Genomic DNA, 20,034 nt, shown 5'->3' with positions numbered 1-20,034 from the left:
CACTGTGTTCGGTCCGGGACTTGCGGCCGAAATATGTTCCGTCCATTATGGACCGAACATGCTCGTGTGAATCCAGCCTAAGAAGATTACAAAGGTTCCCTCTGTTGGGACCTCCAGCGATCAGTTTTATTCTGTGGGGAAACTGGACAGTAAGTGTTCAATTTCCCTCCAGTGCCACCACAGGTGAAACTAAGCATTACACTGTGCCCATTCATATCAATGCTTGTTTGTGTATTGCAGGACAGGACAGGTCCTCCAGAGCAAGAGACACTCTTTGTATCCACTCTGACCAAGAGATGAGGAGCGTGAACAGAGGACCCCCCCCCCTCTATTAACTCAGAATTCCCTGAGTGTATGAAAATGTTTATTTTATTTTTTTAAACTGGACTAAGACAATGTCCTTGATGCAAAGCCATGAAGTGATTGTAACAAAGCTGCTCGTACAAGCTCATGCCTGGATTCCCACATCTACTGAGTCAGCTGCAGTCTATATGATTCATTAGCTTCTTATTTACTCCCCAGTCCTAGTCTAGGCTGCACCAACAGTCCTTTACTGCTGGGTCTACAGCTGGAACATGATGTATGGGACTGTGTGTTGCATGGAAGCAAAAGGCGTGCAATTAGCTAAAGAAAAGAAGGCGTAGAAACATATGGGGTCATACTGCCATCTGGTGGAAAAATAGGGATGTGTACACAGCAGAGGTCATCCATAATGAACATTAGCCTGAAATGACAGCCTATAATTTACTTATATTACAGTGCAACGCAATCAAGAAAATGTATGAGTTTGTGAATGAAAAGGACAGAATTGTTAGCGATATAACACATAGAAAATATAATATTCAGTTAAGCCAGGTTCACACAGTGCCGTTTTGATGCATATTGGGGTTTGTTTTAAAAAAAAAAATAATAATAAAAATGTAGGTATATAAATAGTAACACTAGCCAGTGTATAAAGTGTTATTGTACAGGGCGCTTTATACATCAGTCCCTACTGCACAGTATAGAAAAAATATGGCATTGTAATCAGTGGCATACTTACAGTATCGTAGAAGCAGGGTATGTGACTGCTATGGGGCCCATGGTGGGAGAGGGCCCAGCACTGAACTGCTTACCTTAAAACTGCCACTAGGCGGAGCTAACTACATACAGATGTATACAGTTTCCATTGAGTTAATGCAAGCTGTATAAATCCATATGTACCTAGCTCCCCCTAGTGGTGGCTGTATGAAGGCAGAATTTTATAATTTATGAAGTCAGAAAAGCAGAGCCCCCTTATACCGGTATAATATGAAATCAACACAAATTTTTTAAACTTACAAATGGAAAGTTGGACATTGACTTTAAAGGGTAATTAAAAACGTTTAAAAAAAACTTTTGACGTCATAGTGACATGTCTGAAGTTTTGATCGATGGGGATCCGAATACTGAGACCCCCACCAATCGCTAAAACTAAGCAGCAGAAGTGCTTGGGTGAGAGCTGTGCCGCTTGTTTTCTGATTGGCTTTTCTTGGAAAGCCTATGTAATGGTGTATGGACTCAAACTTTCTATTGAATCCGTACACAGCTCCGAGGAAAGCTGATCAAAAACTAAGCGCTCACCCTAGCATTTCTGCAGTTTCGTTTTAACGATCGGTGGGGGTCTCAGTGCTCCGACCCCACCTGCCATTTCACTACGGCATGTCAAACGTTTTTTTAAAGTTTAGTTACACTTTAAAGAAAAGGAAAAAGAAGGACATAGTCATAGTACATTTAGCTGAGTTTTTACAGGGGCCTATTCTAAGTTTTACTATAGTTCCCTTTGATTTTTGTGTACGTTTTACTATAGTTCTCTTTGATTTTTGTGTACGTTCTTGCCAACATTGTTGTGATTTAAAGTGGACATGTGGAAAAAACCCAGAAGTGGATTCAAACCAGAGAAGTAGAAACTTTTCTTTATACTTTCTCTCCCTTTATAATCCACATAAAAGAATAAAACATAAAAGATAAAACCTGCATGTGTGAATATAGCCCTGTAGTCAGGGCTTCTAACTAATGAATGAATGATCTATTCCACTGGAAACGAGTTCAGGCCGCAGCCTAGCCACAGTCCTCACCACCAGGAGGTGACCACACTGGTCCACCTCGCTCTTCTGTAGATCCTGCACGCTCAGCTGAAGCACACCCAACTTTCCCACCTCCAAAGTTCTCTAGGGGATCCTTGTCTCATTGCCGAGGATCCGGATCCGGATTCTTCCCTTGCTGGGTCCCATCTTTGTTATTTCTAAAAAAAACAAAAACATTCTAACAATACTCATTACCAGAATTTGTGCAATGAATCCAGAACAATGACTCGAAAACAACTCCGCAGCTCTGTATAGTTGTCAGGGGAACTAGCAAACCTTATAATTTGGAAACCATCTATTTTCTATCAAGTTTACAGTATGGCACGCAGTGTACAATGCCTCCACCTACTCCACACACAGTCCTAATTTTAACAGATTTCTTTAATATTTAAAAGGTAGATTTTTTTTCACTGCTGAGAGGGAACAGAACCACATGTCCACATAATAAAACCATTTCCGGAGACACAGCCGCTGCTGTGGTGTAAGCCCATCACATGTCATGCAATCTACAAGGTCGACAAAGTCGGACATCCCCTTTCAATTCGGCCTATTAGGGCATATGGGCATCATAGAGGGGGTCCGCTGATGAGGATTTCCCCACTAAAAGTCAGAGAAAAATAGTATCTCCCAGTCTTGCAGACTCAACACCATCATGTATTACAAGGTCACCTGTTCATTTCAATGAGCGCTGTGTAATACCCCATCTCACCTGCAGTGGCTGCACTGAGTTTCCTCTGGCGGTAGCAGCTGATCACTGAATGGTTAGAGACAAAAGAGAGTAATACTAGAAAAGAATAAACCATTTCCAAGGACAAAGATTTCCAGGGATAAATAATTTAAAGGCTATGTAAACCTCCGTAGCTTAAAATAATTTTTCTTATTGATTTTTCTTAACATTGTCTTTACTTTCTGTTCTGCAGCTTCTCGGTGTGCACTATAAATAGAAGCAGCATAGCGCCGATGTAAGCTGAATCCGTCAGTAAGCTGAATCAATGGCTCGGCTGACAGCGGCACGGACAGCGGCTTGAACACACAGGATAACTCTCATGAACTTAGATGTGATTGGTATCAGGGTTATCATGTGGGTTAGCGGCACTCAGGAGCCGCTGTCAGCCGAGCCATCAGTCCAGCAGACTGACGGATTAGACTTTGGGTATGTTCGATCAGTTCAGATACGCTGCAGAAAAGTATGCAGCCTAGGACCCGCAGGGAATTCCAGCCGAAAGACCGCATCAAATTGTGGTGCAGATTTTCAGGCGTAATTTTTATACTTACCTTACTGGCGTTGCCATAGCGACACGATCCTGCTCCTCATGTCTAGTTTTTGTACAAGCCCAGGCATAACTCCGCTGTGAGGGTATGCGAACACGGGGCATATTAGCTGCAGATTTTCTGCAACGGATTTCATTGCGGCAAGTCCGCAGCATAAGACATAATACAATTCTTGTTCCGTCTGTTTTTCATGCTGCTGGCCTCCTGGGATGACGTTTCATCCCATGTGACTGCTGCAGCCAATCACAGACTATAGTGGTCACATGGTCTGCAGCGTAATCACAGGAGGCCGGGTTTGTATGGAAACCGGACATGTGGAGCACGGACGCTCCACTATGGCAATGCCAGTAAGGTAAGTATGGCCTTTCTTTTCCTGCTTTCCGCAGTGGAAATTACAGTTGCAAATCTGCACCACAATTCGATGCGGTCTATCGGCTGGAATTCGCTGCGGGTCCTAGGTCGGATATGCTGCATACTTTTCTGCAGCATATCTGACCTGTGTGAACATACCCTAAGTCGAATCCGTCAGTCTGCTGGACCAATGGCTCAATTAGTCAATTGAGAAAAAAATGTTTGTAAGCACAAAATACATACATTTCGTTTTTAAATAGGCTACAAAGCTTAACATAGCCTTTAAACTTGGGGTTGTCTCAGGAGAGAGTGGATGGCTTTTACTGAATAAGTCAGTAGTACTTGTGGGTACTTTCCGTTATATCTAAGTGGCATCTTCCCCACCGCCAGTAGTCCTTTCCCTGCCTGCAGGTTCACTGTAAATGTTCAGGAGCCTCTTCAGACAGTAAGAAGCTCATCTTAAGTAACAAACTAGCTGAGGACACAAAGGAGAGGGAGAGGAGGTGATGAAGATGCAGTCTCTTTGCCTCAGCCTGCTGTGAGAGGGGAGGAGGGGGGGGGGGGCGATCAGCAGGGAGAGAAAACTGATTGGTCAAAGCACACAGCACTTCTCTGACATCACACCAGGAAGAGACTGCCCACTAAGCCGGAATGGATAGAGAACATGTGCATTTACATAAATTATTCAGAAGGGAGGAAAAGACCCAAAATTTTACGTTTACACACAACATTTATGATTAACAGTCATAAATTACAGTAGGGTTTTCTAAGGGGCAGCCAAATTCACATCTGTGCAAAAATGTTGTGAATTTGGTGAAGATTACACACAAATTGCAAATAAAAGCTCAGCAAAATTGAACTTTTTATAGATTTGCTCCAATGAGTTTGCAAGGCAGTTCTTCATACCTTGGAGAGGACTTTTTTTTATAAATCTCCTCTCTCTGGGATCTATTCAGGGCAGATCACCTTGACCTTTGCTAGAACTAAGTGGTCGCATGGTCGCAAAGGACTAACCACGCAGCCGCCGCAAAACCCGGGAGTAGAGCAATTAGAGACCAAACACCACTGCCCATTTTTTTTGTAGCACCGCTGCCACTTCATCCAGCAATCACAGTGGTCGCAGAACGGAATGAATAAACGCATAAACTTTATTGAACTTGTATAACAAGAAAATCCAAAAAAGAACACCCATCACAGCAATGCTTCTTTTAATGACGGATATGCCCGTACAGCTGCTGGTTCCATATTAAAGGCAAAAAATAAAACAAAAAGATACAATCATTAATAGACGGATTTGCACATTAATGCTGCAGGCCATACAATAAGTCAACAGCTGGAATGAGAGAAGACATTTACACTCATTTTCACTATGTGTTGCAGATGTTAATGTTCTGCACCTCCCCAGGTACAGCACGGCGTAACATGCTCGACAATAGCGTTACCAGAAGGGAAGAATCCTCAGACTGGCAGGTTTCGCAAAATACGTCATGCAATAAAAATGGCCAAAGTTTCCCCATATGGAAAGGGTTCAGAATCCCTCTCTCCGACCCATCACATCAGTTACCATCTGTATTATGATATGTTTTCCCTGTGTGGTCATATATGCTGGTGAACGTATAAGATTTTCCTCATCATATCTTCTCCGTGCCAACCTGTTATATTAGCAGCATTCCTGTCCCCTTTAAAGAGGATCTGTCACTAGTTTAATAATGCCCAATCTCTTAGCTAATTTAATAGGCGCTATCACACTGATAATACTAGTGAAAATTGTGTCACAAAAAGTTTATTCTTTCAAAAGTTATGAGCTTCTTTTCTATATAGGCAAATGAGGCTATACTAGACAAGTGGGAGGTAGCAGCAGCGATTCTCCGGAGGTGGAGCCTCCTCACAGCCTCCAACACTGTCCAATCAGCATGAAGCTGCGTCACACAGTGTGAGAGACTGAGGCTGGAGGGAAGGGGGATCACTTCAAATAGCCATATCTCGGGCTGTGGACCACCTAGAACAGGGATTTTAATCTTTCATATGACACCAGGATCGCAGTTCTAGCTATGACACAACAAGATAAATCACCAGTTGAATACACAGTTGGGAATGGAAGCTGTATACTATATGATCACGCTGTGTTTCTGGGCAGGGAAGGGGGAGAAGCTGTATGCTGATTGGACAGTGTGATACAGAAAACATTACACCGCCCAGAATGAAAAGAAAGTCAGCTCCCATTTGGCAAGTATAGCTAAATTAGCATATTTAGAAAAACGCACATAACTTTGCAAATAAAAAATCTTTTTGAAAAAAAAAAATAAAATAAATCACACTGTAGTGATCAGCATGATAGTGCCTATTAGATTAGTTAGGAGATAAGCAATTAATAAACTAGTGACAGATCCGCTTTAAATTAGGTTGTGAAATAATCACCCTGCCAAAATAAATGGGGTTGTACAGCATTAGAAAAATAGTCTGCTCTATTTACAGCAACATTCAAAACAATTGGTGCTGAACTGCAATACCAGACACAGCCTGTGGACAAGAGTGGACATTTTTCTAGAAAAAACAAAAAAAGGGCATACCCTCTTTTTAAACCATGGAGAACCCCAAATGATAATGATGTCAACCCCCTCCTGTGAGACAGCATCCTAAAGAAGAGCTAAAAGAGCCCCCCTGATGCTGCTGATAGATCTCACAAGGGATGAGGGCAGGATAACACGATGCCATATTGGGTGTGCTTAATTTGTACATATAACTAATGGGTGCAAAATTTAGAACATAAAACAACAACAATCTACAAATGAAAAAAAATTACTTTTTTAAACAGAGATGTAGTGCTGGTTTATACAACCATATGTAAGGTTTTTTTATTTTCCCTAAAAAGGAGTTTGGATCCCAGTGGAGGATACATTTTTCCTATATTTTCTTTAAGATTTAATCCAATCTTCAAACACTCTAAAGCAATTTTGAGTTAATGCAGGGGGAGAAGATGCTGTTCAGGACCCCCATCTATTAGCTAGAGAGCAGCTACAAAGAACATCTCTCGCTTTGTATGGCCCGACGTGTCCATGCATTATATGGATGACTCATTGATTTTAAAAACATTTGTGTAATCCTTAATTTCTCCTGTAGGGGTGCTATAGGGAAATGTAATGCTTGCCGCTGGGTTCTCCTTACAGATTACAGCTGATCGCTGGGGTTAACCTTTTTTGAGTGACCCTTCTACTAAATAGGAAATGTCCAAAGCAGACAGCCTCTTTAAAATTAGATAGCTCCTCTCTATATCAGCTTCATATTGTTGACAACCAGAATTGGACATGATAAACCCATAAAACATTTACTCAATAAGCGAGCAAAACATGCCGCAAATTACAGCAATTGTTCGGATATCAGGCAACACCAGACTGCTATAAACTGATGGCTCATTGGCTCTATAGAACCCAATAATTATTAAGCCCCATGGTCCATAAGGTTGTTACCAAATGATAGGCTTATAGGTCACCCGCTATTTGGATTAGTTATCGTTTAGCATCTCAATCATGTATATATAGGAATGCTTCTTTGGAAAAATAATCATAAAGACGGAGAAAAAACAAACAAACTATAAAAAAAAAACAAAAAAAAAACACACTTTTTTTTTATTTTTTTAGACAATGGGGTGAATTTATTAGCCTTTCTACGCCAGTCTTTAGGCGTAGAAAAGATGCATAAAGGCCCAAAAGTCACAATTGGCCTTTTTACGTCGCTCTCACCACCTTTCTGGAAAGGGGTGTGGCTTTGGAAAAAAGAGGGTGGGGTCACAGCCCCAAAAATGAATTCGAATTTACACCAGCTGGCGTAGATTCACTCTGTGGGCGTAGCAAGGTAGAGGGCCTACCTTGCCCCCCGCCCATTGAACAGTTAAATAAAAATAAAAAACACGGAATCCTCACCGATCCTTTGCTCTCCTCCGGGTCCCCTCAGCCTGATGCAGCTCATGCAACGTACTAATGCCTGGCAGCATCAGGACGTTGTATCACTGATAAAGTGCTGCCTCACCTATAAGGCCCCCACGCTGCTCTGTGTCAGGACTTTGTATAAGCCGCAGCACACAGAAGGGATCCGGAGGGGACGGTTTTTGTTTTTTTAATTTTATGGCCGATGGGGGGAATGGATGGCGCACTGCCGGCCGAAAGGGGAGACACATCTATTGAGTCGTTCGTCTCTTAATAAATGTGTCGCATCTTACCCAACATTCTTTCTATGAAACACCAGTCTTAATAAATCCACCCCAATTTGGTTTTACACCAGGCTAGGTGTACCTATTCCCATGAACTTGATAATGACCACACTTTTTTCTTCCTACAATCATTAATTTTGTGCAAGCTTAGCTAAACACAGGCCTAATATTCCCATTCATCTGTTTTCATGTCCAGATAGCCAAGGATATTATTAGCGAACTTTACAGCTTGTTTCCTTGCGGTTTTTGAACGTTCGTCGCCTTGTGAATCAATGGCATCTAGAGCGAGTAGTTGCTTGGTGAGAAGCTCTTCTAGCAGCTTGTAATTTTTATCTGCTCTTCTGCCATCGAAGGACAGGACCTCTTTCTGAAGCTCAGACAGGCTCCCAAGAACTCTCCATACAGCAACGTGAGATGGGTGTTCGGGATGGACTGGTTCACCAATGTTGTGTCTTCTTTCAAGAGCTTCCTTGAGGTCAATGTATGTGATAACAGTCTGTACCTCCACCACCGCTCTCCTTCTCGCTTCTCGAATGCAAGGATTCTTCTCCACACTCACTTCGTCCAACTGGGCAATAAGACTCTGAAGTTCAGATTTGGTCCCCAAGTGGATTTCGGATACGTTGTTTTGTCTTTCCAAGAGCCTGGCTTTTATGTCCGCCAATCGTTTGCGAATGGTTTCTATTTGGACTATGGACTGATTCTTGGCTAGGTCATAAGCGCTGGTGAAGTGGGCTTCCTCTTCAATGTCCAGATATTTAAATAAGCTGTTTATTTCTTCAACTACCTCTTTTCTGTATGTCCTCACTTCTATGTGGCCAGAAACATCTAAAGCATCCAGTTCGGCTATGAAGCCAGAGAGTACACAAGATAAGTGCCTGTAAGTTTCACATTCATTTACGCCAGCAAGAAGAGCGATCAGACTTCCGCGGGCCTTATTGACCTCACACATAACAGCGTTAATCTTCGATATGGTTGGATGAGCATCCGTAGAGAGGGGAAGCGCCAGCACCTGTTGCCTTAAACAATTTTCCAATATTTCTTGGATGGCGAGAACTTTAGTTAAAGTGCAATATCTGGCTTTTCTTAGGGAGGCTCTTCCCTGGGTCTTGACTTGCGTGAGTCTCATAAGGATGTTCTGAATGCCTTCTTCGAACTCCTCTGTGATACATCCTCTCCCTCCATACAAAGGACCTAATTGTTGAGCTGCAAGATTCTGCACCTCCTTGAAAATCTTCTCGATCTCCAGTCGGCAAGGATGGTTTGCAATCCTCTCCAATTCTTTTAGGAGCCTCTCCACCTCCTCGGATGCTCTCTTTTGCGCCTGCTGGATGTTCCCTTTTCCTTCTGTGTCTATAGATTCAATCTCAAAGAGCTGTTTGGTCAAAGCTTTCTCTATCTTTTTGTACTCTGGGTCACTCTGTAAGCCACTGAAGCTAGCCACATTCTGCTCAAGTTCTTTGACTTTCCGTTGGATCTCCTGAAGAGCGGTGATCGAAGCATGTTGGTTACCCATATCCATACTCCGGTAATCCGTCGTTTCTATCTGAACTGGAAGAAAGAACATTTTTCAGTAACATGATAAACACATTATATATGCAAAATATATTATATATTATCCCATTTAAAGGGTAACTAAACTTTTAAAAAGTTTTAGCGCTATGCTGTGTTTCTGATCAGCTTGGTAAGTCGAGCGAGCGGTGTACGGACTCATTGACTTTCTATTGAGCCCATACACCGCTCCCAGAAAAGCCAATCAGAAACTAAGAAGCACAGCGCTCACCCGAGCTCTTCTGCTGCTTCGTTTTAGCGATCAGTGGGGTTCTCAGTGCTCGGACCCCCACCAATCAAAACTTCTAACATGTCAAAAGTTTTTTTAAAGTTTAGTTACCCTTAAATATTCAACTTTCATACATGAAGTATTAGCAGCTTTAGTCACAGTTACGTTTTGACATGATGGGGTGAGATATTGTGTTTTCTCTACATCTATGACCGTTGTTTGACTCCGTTGACCGGTCCTCATAACCTTCACTTATATCTCATCAACTATTATTCATTTAGAACGAGTGGATGTTTTGTTTATTGTTCGTGGAGCTTCCGATTTAGGTATTTTTTTTTTAACTTCTAGAATATTAAGCCATAGCCACAATTTGGGGTATAACAAGTATGAAGTTGTATCATAATGTTGTCACTTTGCCGTATACCTGCTCTGTGAACCTTTCAATGCATTGATCGCTCTAAACTATACAGATCAAGCAAGAATTAAATTTGCATATGAGAGTAAAGGCCCTTTTACATGGGCCAATGATCGGGAAAACATTTATAAGAACACTTGTACCCGATCATTGTCCTGTGTAAACAATCTGCCGAGGGCAACGATCAGCCGATAAACGAGCAAACGCTCAATCATCAGCTGCTCTGCTCGTTTATGCGGCCAATAAAATGGTTGCTTGTCGGTAGCGCATCTCACTGTGTAAACAGGAGATGCGCTGCCGACATGATGGAAACGTATGGGGACGAGCGGTCGTAGTAACGATACATTACCGATCATTGCTCCTTCTAAAAGGAGCAAACGAGCACCGATCGACGAGCTGTCTCGTCCATCGGTGCTCGTTTTCACAGCCAATATCGTGGGCTGTGTAAAAGGACCCTAAAGCTTTGTTCACGTCCATCATATTTTTGGCCTGGGTTTGACGTATACTCCAGAAAGCTCCCAACGTAGGAGTAAAACGTAAGTCATGACGGAGGCCTAAGGCTCTGTTCACACGAGCATGTTACGTCCGTAATGGACGAAACGTATTTGGACCACAAGTCCCGGACTGATCACACTGCAGGGAGCCGGGCTCCTAGCATCATACTTATGTACGACGCTAGGAGTCCCTGCCTCTCCGTGGAACTTCTGTCCCGTACTGAAAACATGATTACAGTATGAGACAGTTGTCCCGCAGCGAGGCAGGGACTCTTACCGTCGTACATAACTATGATGCTAGGAGCCCGGCTCCCTGCAGTGTGTTCGGTCCGGGACTTGCGGCCGAAATACGTTCCATCCATTACGGACGTAATGTGATCGTGTGAACCCAGCCTAATAGTGGCATCTGTCACTCATAGACTATGATGATACGTAATGAAGTCTAATGACCCTTTTCATGTTGCATCTGTTAAACAAATGCCATTATAACCTATGAGTGACGGATGCTACTTTAAGGCATCCGTTTAACGCATCCGTCACCCATAGACTATAATGGCATCCGTTTACGATACGTCATAAAAGCTCATGACATGTATGTTTTTGTAAGTGTTTGTATTAAAACGAATAAAAAACTTTGAATTGGGAAAAAAAAAAAAGCTCAGGACATATTCGTTTAATGGATGTCATACAGTGGCATACGTCACCCAAAAGCTGCCATGTTAAAAAAAATGTATACGTTTAACGTATACGATTTTTACTAGACTCTGCGGGATAGAATATCGATAGTCTACTGCGCTAATCCATACCTTCTTTTTGCACTATACCGCAAACGCTTTTAACCTTCGTCTGATAATGATTGCGTCGGGAGCTTTCCGGAGATACACGATAAACGTAAACAAAAAGCGCAATGTGAACAGGGCCTGATTGTTTTCTATGATGACAAAACAATTGGAACAGGCACAGTAAATAAACAGCCGCATAGGAGATTCAGAAAGCCCTTTGTTTATCTGCCTGCTTAAATTGGGGAATTTAAAAGCCGCAAACCAAAAATAGCTGCAGCGGCTGCTTTGCCGGGGATACGGTATTATCATGCAGAGCGAGGAGAGTGTTTGGAATCTCACTGCAGCGATGAGCTCTTAATCTGCGGGCTAGGACTGCGGCTAGGAATATTTCAATACGTAAACCTCTGTACTGCACCGCAGATCAACCAAGAACAGCTGCTCCCCTAACAAGCCGGGACAGGAACGTGTGCTCCGTGCTGAGGTCATATGGCTGCAAGTGGAGTCCCCGGGGAGAAGCTATGCTTTATGGCAGAGAGGTGCCCTCAGTCCTGCAGCCAGTCTCTAGTAGACCTGGCATTTTTGTGGCTCGGTACAGTCTTGTTATATCTAATACAGTCCATCTCTGCAAAATCTACTTCAAAAATATACATTAAAAAGCAAATACTACACCCTGCTGAAATAATATGTTCCTATTAGGGGGGTACGTGGCTGCTGAAAGGTGTTCGGGCCAAAGGGCAAGTTACCATATTTTCTAACTATAAGGCTATGTTCACACAGGGCGGATATGCTGCGTAAAAGAACACAGCGTATCCGTCCTGGAGTCCGCAGGGAATTCCGCCTCAAAAATCGCGCACCGAATTGTGGTGCAGTTTTTCGAGTGGAATCTCTGATGCAGAAGTCAGAGGTTGAAACAAAAAAAAAAAAAAAAAGTTAATACTTACCAACGGGTGTTGTCATAGTGACGCGTCCCTCTGTTCTCCGTGCAGCCCGGTCTCCTGTGGTGGCTGCATCAATCACATGGGATGAAACATCATCCCAGGAGGCCGGCCTGGACAGACAACGGAAGGAAGAATCGATATGACAACGCCCGTGGGTAAGTATTAACCTTTTTTTATTAATTTTAAGAAAAAGGTTTTTCTTACTTGCGGTTTTTGCCGCAGAATCGCAGTTTTTCTGCCGCAAAAAATCGCCACATTTGCCTATTTGTTGCAGATTTTACCTCCCCATTGACTTCAATGGGGAAAAGCTGCAACAGAAGAGCAGCGATTCCGCAGCATAAATTGACATGCCGCATATTTAAAAAACGCAGGTCAATTTATCACTGTTTTTTCGACCGATTTTTTCTGCAGTGTCTGAATGAGATTTCTTAGAATCTCATCCACTCTGCGCCGTGCTTGCCCATAATCTCACCATGTTTACATATTGCCTGGATTTATCCAAAGTAAATTTTGGTTCATCAGTGGCGGACATCATGGTCCACTGAAGGATAGTGCATAAACTACAGATGCCACACACAGAACGTACATATTGAAGATGGGTCAATGGCTTCCCTTTCTGGGCACGTTATCCCCCCCACCCCTGATTTAAAATGCTTTACATCTACTACACTAAAGGGGTTCTCCGCTTTGGACAATCCATACTTGTTAGAAGGGTACGGTGACCATAAGCCAATCACAAAGGGGGGAATTTATCAAAAGTTTTAGTGGCTGAAAAAAGTCACAAACTTTGGTACATTCCTATTTTTTTTTTACTTTTTACCCTTTTATACCGCTCTCGTCACTTATAAAAAGAAGAGTGGGTGGGGCTTATTGGAAGGCATATGGCCACCCATGGCCTGACAAATATACTATAATTAACACTAGAAATTGTTGTAAAATAGCAAAAATCTAGACTAGGCACAATTTCACTTTGCACGGACAATCCAAGATTATTGATAAATTTGTTAAGGGGGCTTCGGTCTAAGACTGGCGTATGAAACATCAGTCTTCATAAATTTGTGCCAAAGCGCCACCCTGCTGGGAGCCCTAGTGATCAGCTGTAATCTGTGGGGACGCCTGACAGCAAGTGTTCAATTTCCCTGCAGCGCCACCACAGGAGAAACTAAACATTACACACTGCCCATTCATATCAATGGCTTGTCTGTGTAATACAGGACATGAAAGGTCCTCCAGAGCGAGAGACGCTCTTTGTAACCGCTCTCCACTCTGACCAAGAGATGCAGATCCTGAACAGAGGACCCTCCTCTATTCAGAATTCCTAATAGGGTGTATGAAATTTGGTTTTCTAAATTGGACAATCCCTTTAAACAGGATCGTTAGAGCACAGCAAATCTCTAATAAAAGTTATGTCCACCAACAAGTGTTTCCACTTGACTGGATCATGGGACCTGGAACCATAATCCAAAAACATGCACAGTTTATAGAATGCGGTTCCAGTGTAAAGAAGGGCATTTAGTGTCGTGGACTTCTACAAAATATCATCAAAATAAGGTTTGTGGTCTATGGTGCTGTAGAAAAACAATTAGTGTCTATTGAAGGGCTGCCGAAAGTCTGCTCTTCTAAGCATTTCCGATAACAACTATTTATTCAATTTTCTCATATATAGTTGTAGGTCCACCATCGAGCTATAGGTTCCAATCGCCTACAAACCTGAAAGTGAACCAGCATCCCCTCATACACACTAATCGGCAGGGGTCAGCAACTGTCGGCGCTCCAGCTGTTATGAAACTACAACTCCCAGCATGCCCTGACAGCCAAAGTCTTTATTATTCCGGCTAAAGGCAGTCAGGGCATGCTGGGAATTGTAGTTTCACAACAGCTGGAGTGCCGAAGGTTCCTGACCCCTAGTCTAGACTGTATTAAGGACTAGGATGAAGATCTGTTCTGCACATATTTAACATGACATTACTGGAATCTTCTGAATGATAGTAACAAGCTGTCAAATGAAAATAAAAAAATAGCAACGTAGATAGATAGCTCCTAACCTACCCGTGACGAGTGACCTAGGAGTTCTCCTCCAGAGGGTGTTATAGAAGGACTCTCTGAGGGCTTAGTGGACTCACTGCCTGTTTGGACAGAACCTCCCTCAGTGTAATGTGTACACCCTTAAGGGGCTGCTTCTTCCTTGCGTTCCCGTGGAGCCTGGGAGCATAGAAAGCTATTATTTCCTGATTCTAGGTAGAGGATTAGCTTGTCTTATATGAACAGGGTGAGGCTTCAATCTGGGTGGAGTACAAAAGATATTATTATTTTTAGAATAAGTGCACACAGGCCGGATATGCTGCGCAAAAGTACACAGCGTCGTATACCTGGATGGTAGGGTAATATGTGGAGTATACGCTCCCTTACTATATGTTCTCCACTGGGAGTTACTGCAACGTTATAGGTTTATCTTATGACACCCATTGTAGACTATACAATATTTTGGATTTAACCATGTCGTATCTTCAAACCATGGCGGTCTTGACTTATGCTCTGTATTACAATGATATTATGTATGTTTTGTTCTTTTCGAAAAATAAATGATATAAAAAAAAAATTATAATAAAAAACCGCAGGGAATTACGACTGAAAAAGCCTACCAAATTTTGCCCAGAAACTCCACTGCAGAAAAAAAAAAAAAATGTATACTTACCCTCCTCGGTTCCCAGTGCACCCCGGCCTCCTGGAATGACACTGAAGTCCATGTGACCGCTGTAGCCTGTGATTGGCTGCAGCAGTTACATGGGATGAAACGTCATTCCAGGAGGCCGGCTTGGACGGAGACCAGAGGAACGTGTCGCTGTGACTACACCTGGGGGTAAGTATTAATTTTTTTGTTAATTTTGAACCAAAAAAAAAGTGTTTTTTTTTCCTGAGTTGCGTTTTTCGCAGCTGAATCGCGGCTTTTCCACCGCAAAAATCTCAACATTTGTTGCAGGTTTTACCTCCCCATTGAATTCAATGTGGAAAACCTGCAACAGAGGAGCAGCAATTTATGCTGCGGATTTAAAAACCGCACCGCAGGTCAATTAACCTTATTTTGGCGGTTGCTTTCTGCAGTTTGTGGATGGGGTTTCTTTCAATCTCATCCACTCTGACGCTACTGTATTAGGGCTTGTCCACACATAACGAATTGCTGCGTATTTTCCACCCGGAATTGCGATTGGAAAATACGCAGAATAGAGTAGCAGCAAAGTGGGTGATTTGTAACTAATCCCATCCACACGCTGCGTAAAAATTCAGAGCAGAAATTAACCTCCGGTGCGTATTTTTCGGACCGCGGCATGTTAATTCCTGCTGCGGAAAATGGACAGAATTGCTGCGTTTTTTCAGAGGTCACCATCTCACATAATTGCGAAAGACGCAGCAAAATACGCACCATTTTCTGCAGTAAATAGTGCGTTTTTCCCCCGAGCGGAAAGTCTACTACTTTTAACGGAATTGCTGCAGAAATTTTCTGCAGCAATTCCGTTACGTGTGGACGAGCCCTTACGCTGTGGGTTTTCTGCAATGAAATTTGTTGCGGAAAATCCGCAGTGTTTACGCTGTGTGTGCGCTTACCCTTGGGATTAAATGTTGTCACGTTGCCATTGGGGGAAGAGCCAGACCGATTGTGAATTCACTGCCTTGTAGTGTCGGTGATCTATTGTACCACTAATAATAGTCTCTCAAGTGTTCCCTAGTAGAAAATGAGAACGTAAGGCGGAGCCGGACAAACTCCAGGAGCCAACATGCCTGAAAATAAATGTTAAAAACTTAAAAGGGGTCTTCCGACAACTACCACACTGCAGTCACTATGCAGGAACTGACACTGCCCCGTTTACTTGCCTGAGCCCGTGTTGCAATACCAGAAGCGAAGTCGTATAAGGGGGGCCTCCGCCAATCAGACATTGATGACATAACCAATCCGTATACCATTAGTGTTAAAAACCATTCACACCACATTTGGAAATCCCCTCGGCTCATACACTGAATGGGTCAATGTAGACGAAGGATTCCAAAAGAGAGGGTCCGGTTATCACATCGCCCGGAAGTATACTTTTTTTTTTTTTTTTAAGACTATAAAGAGGATCAAATTCTGTCAAAGGTCATGTGATGGACGCACAGGTGCAACGGCTCGTTACAGTTACAGTATATGTATCAGAGCGGAGTCTACTCACGATACCAGCGCCTGTGTGTCCATCACATGACCCTGTAACGATCCCAGCCCCTGTGTGTCCATCACATGACCTTGTAACGATACCAGCACCTGTGTGTCCATCACATGACCATGGACGGATTTGTATCCACTGGAAGTAAACCATGAATGTTCCTACTGAATAACAGCAAGCAGAGATCTTGAAAGCCAAGAGGAATTAATACAGAAAGTAGATTAGAAAATTGGATAACTTTTAACTATACAAAAAAATTATATTCAGTTGCAGAAACTGGACACCCCCTTTAAGGAATTTTTCTGCAGATCCGCGGCAAAATCCGCAAAAATTGGCATTTGTTGCAGAGTTTGATCCATAAAATGTAAGGGGGAAAATCCACAACTAATACACATCAGAAATTTACATGCAATTTTCCGCACGGAAATCTTCCACAGCGTGTGGATATGATGTCAAAATCTCCTCCACTTTGCTGCTACTGTATCCCGCTGCAGATTTTCCGTCCTTTTTGCGCATAACATAATGTAATGGCTTTTGCTTTCTGAGGCCCCATGCACACGACCGTAATTTTCACCCACAATTAAGGACCGTAATTGCGGATCAAAATACTGATCCATTCATTTATATGGCCCACAGACAACTTCCCGTATATTTACAGGAAGGTGTCAGAACCGTCAAAGCATCCGTAAAAAATAGGACATGTCCTATTTTTTTTATTTTGCGGACCGTGCTCCCATACTTTATAATGGGAGCACGGCCCATAAATGTGGGTGTCCGGGCACGGCCGTGTGCAGGGGGCCTGATCGTTGTAGCTCAGATCCTGAAATGATACAATAGATTCCGGGAAAATTCTTTAAATCCTTGGACATTTATTGGATAAAATTGGGCAGTGTAGACACTATGAGGGCACTATCCGGCTCTATGTGGACCCTGTATGATGATGTGGACAATCGCTGGGCACTGCCTGGAACGAATGTACGGAAACTATCTGGGCAAAGTACAGCACCCGGAGCAATGTAGTATATACTATGTTTATGTGCACTATATATAGTACATAGGTGCTTTCTGTATGTAACAGCCCATACGGCACCATATATATTACTAGGGCGGACTGTATTTTGACATTTTTAACCCTTACTGTGCGATTGTGACGGGAATTTAGTGGGTAGTAAATGGTTATTTTCTACAAAATGCCATACGAGGGCCGCTTATGGATTGTTAGACGACAGTGGGCACGAAATGATCTTCAATGTGGAGATTAATTGTATGGACACTTCATCATACTGAGAGATTGGAAGGATCAGACTAATAAAATGACCAGCAGCCTAAAAAAGCTCATCCCTGTACAGATCCGGAGCTGGAGGTCTGATGTCTCGGCACTACAAGGTAGATGACAACATGGCAGCCCACTAACCTGTCACCCCAGGCGTGGGGGGAGAGGGGCCGGGTCACCACACCTCTTCCAAGCTTCAAACTCTGCCACGCCCCTCTTCGGGCTCCCGGAGATCCCACACAGTGGGCTCCGGGTCAGTGACGGGTCACCATGGCCCAGTTGTCTCGCTGGAAAAAGCCGTCTAAGCACTCCCACGTTGCCATGGCGACAGCGGAACTGACGTCCTGCCGTAAAGCTGCGTAACGGAAAGCCGGCGCCGCCATTTTTGATGAGGGTAATGGCGGCGTCCTGTGCACGAATTAACCTTCCTCGTCCTCACACTGCACAGCTGCTGTTCTCCCGCGCACGGCACTCCGGAGACTCGGACACAAGAGCGGGCGCTGCTAAGGTGACGTCATTGATTCGCCTGCGTCATTCATATCCGCTAATATTGCGGCTAGCTCCCAGAATTCTTTGCTGCTACTGCTGTCCACAGACATGTGGGTGTTAATAATTACCATGTAGGAGGCCTGGGCTACAATTCAGCCACTGGTTCTGTCTGTGCCCACAGAATAGTGACCGTGATGCCTTATCGCCACTAATATTTCATGTAGCCTGCGACTTATCGCCAAAAATGTCGTATAACACTGGGCGTTCTGTAAGTTTGGTGCCACTGAAAAGTCACGGCCCCTTTTACCGTTACACATGACAAATGTTTTTGTCCATAAAGATGACGTGAATATTACGCTTTCAACAAACCGCATTTTGTTAATGAAATTATGCTGTAACGGTCGCGAAAGTGCGTGTAATATAGACTTATTTTGCAGTGACCGGTATACAGAAACATCCACACGTAGCGGTAATGCTGCACCATGTCTAGGTTCAATCCGCCAGGGCCGCTGAGTATGATTCACATCGCGTTTTTACCCTCCGTTTAGTGTATATGTCGGGTAAACTCCTGACGTACACACTAAACGTGTCCTTTAGGCCTCCGTCGCGCTGGTTAACGTCGGTACACCATTTTTTTTTGGAGGATGGAATAACGTAGTAGGCGAGGCTAATCCATCCTGAGGTATCCCGCAAAAAAAAAAAACACATGCCGTGCGGTGTACGTTTTTTTTTTAACGTGGGAGCCTATGTGTGATGGATTTCACTGTATGTCATCCGTCACAGGTAAACGTTAAACGTAAACCATGGGGAGCTTCCCCAGGGCCGGATTTCCCGGGCAGAGCATCAGGTAGCGCTCTGGGGAAGCCCCTGACATCACAGTCCATGTATGGTCAGGAGCTCACAACTACAGAGTTCCAGGCCAGAGCATCGGTAGCGCTCTGGCCGGGGACTCAGGGACTGGAGACGCCCATGATGTCACTGTCCATATATAGACCGTGACGTCAGGGGCTTCCCCGGACACCGTGCTTCAAGTAGCGGTGTGCCCAGTGAGTTTCGGCGATGTATGCCTATACCTGCTTGATCTGCTTAGCATTGTTTGCTGGATTCACATGGATAATATGAGCGGTACTTTATTTCACTGCCATTACTCTGCATTTAACTCCTTGAGCTATGTTCTCACGGTAGATTTTGCTTGGCGGGTCCCGCCGCAAAATCCATCCACCGCAAAATTATTTCTACTCTTGTTCACCTCAATGGGAGGTTTGGGCAGAATCCCCCCGAAAATCAGTCAGGGCGTTTCTCTTGTCTGCTAAAAATCAACAAGCGGAAAAAGAAGCGTCTACCTCCCATTGAAATGGATGAGAGGCGGAATTCCACCGCAAAAATTCCGCCATATGAACAGGGCCTAAGGCCTCATGCACACGGCCGTGGCTCGCATTTTTGGGCCATGGGAGCTTGGCCCGTAAAATACGAAAAGTAGGACATGCTCTTCCTGGCACGGCTCTATGGCACGGACACCTATCCGTAGCGATACGGAAAGGTGTCCGCGGCCAATAGAATCGGGTGGGTCCTTAATTGTGGTCCTCAATTACGGAGATTTCTTACAGTCGTGTGCATGAAGCCTTAGGCCCCGTGCACCTAACCATAAAACCGCTGACCGCATCATAGTCGGCGGTTTTACGGACCCATTCGGTTCTATTAGCCGCGGACACCTTTCCGTAGCGCTACGGATGGG

The 20,034-nt window shown here is 43.7% G+C and overlaps 2 protein-coding genes across 4 annotated transcripts in view; one reads left to right on the top strand and one right to left on the bottom strand.

Annotated features, from left to right (window-relative positions):
• Positions 1–4,858: 4,858 nt before the first annotated feature.
• BAG5 (BAG cochaperone 5) lies at positions 4,859–18,362 on the bottom strand. 2 transcript variants are annotated; one of them, XM_075843913.1, is made up of 2 exons: positions 17,952–18,362; positions 4,859–9,481 (listed from the first exon to the last, which is right to left on the bottom strand). In XM_075843913.1, exon 2 carries the CDS (start codon positions 9,455–9,457, stop codon positions 8,099–8,101), a length of 1,359 nt encoding a protein of 452 aa, XP_075700028.1. In that variant the 5' UTR covers positions 9,458–9,481; positions 17,952–18,362; the 3' UTR covers positions 4,859–8,098. The 2 variants fall into 2 exon arrangements, with proteins under 2 accessions (XP_075700028.1, XP_075700027.1); XM_075843912.1 differs by having other exon boundaries at positions 4,859–9,486; positions 17,952–18,361.
• The window catches only part of COA8 (cytochrome c oxidase assembly factor 8), a 15,917-nt gene continuing 14,036 nt past the window's right edge, over positions 18,154–20,034 (top strand). Inside the window, exon 1 of one of the 2 annotated variants that reach the window (XM_075843914.1) lies at positions 18,154–18,318. In XM_075843914.1, the coding sequence (XP_075700029.1) occupies positions 18,199–18,318 (120 nt within the window). In that variant the 5' untranslated portion in view covers positions 18,154–18,198. Of the gene's footprint in view, positions 18,319–18,429; positions 18,568–20,034 lie in introns of those variants that run through there. The other variant, XM_075843915.1, reaches the window with a different exon arrangement.

The sequence above is a fragment of the Rhinoderma darwinii genome, chromosome 12 (genome assembly GCF_050947455.1).
Source record: "Rhinoderma darwinii isolate aRhiDar2 chromosome 12, aRhiDar2.hap1, whole genome shotgun sequence".
NCBI lineage: Eukaryota > Metazoa > Chordata > Amphibia > Anura > Rhinodermatidae > Rhinoderma > Rhinoderma darwinii.
The sequence above is the reverse complement of the archived record's forward strand: the minus strand, read 5'-3'. Positions and strand labels throughout refer to the sequence as shown.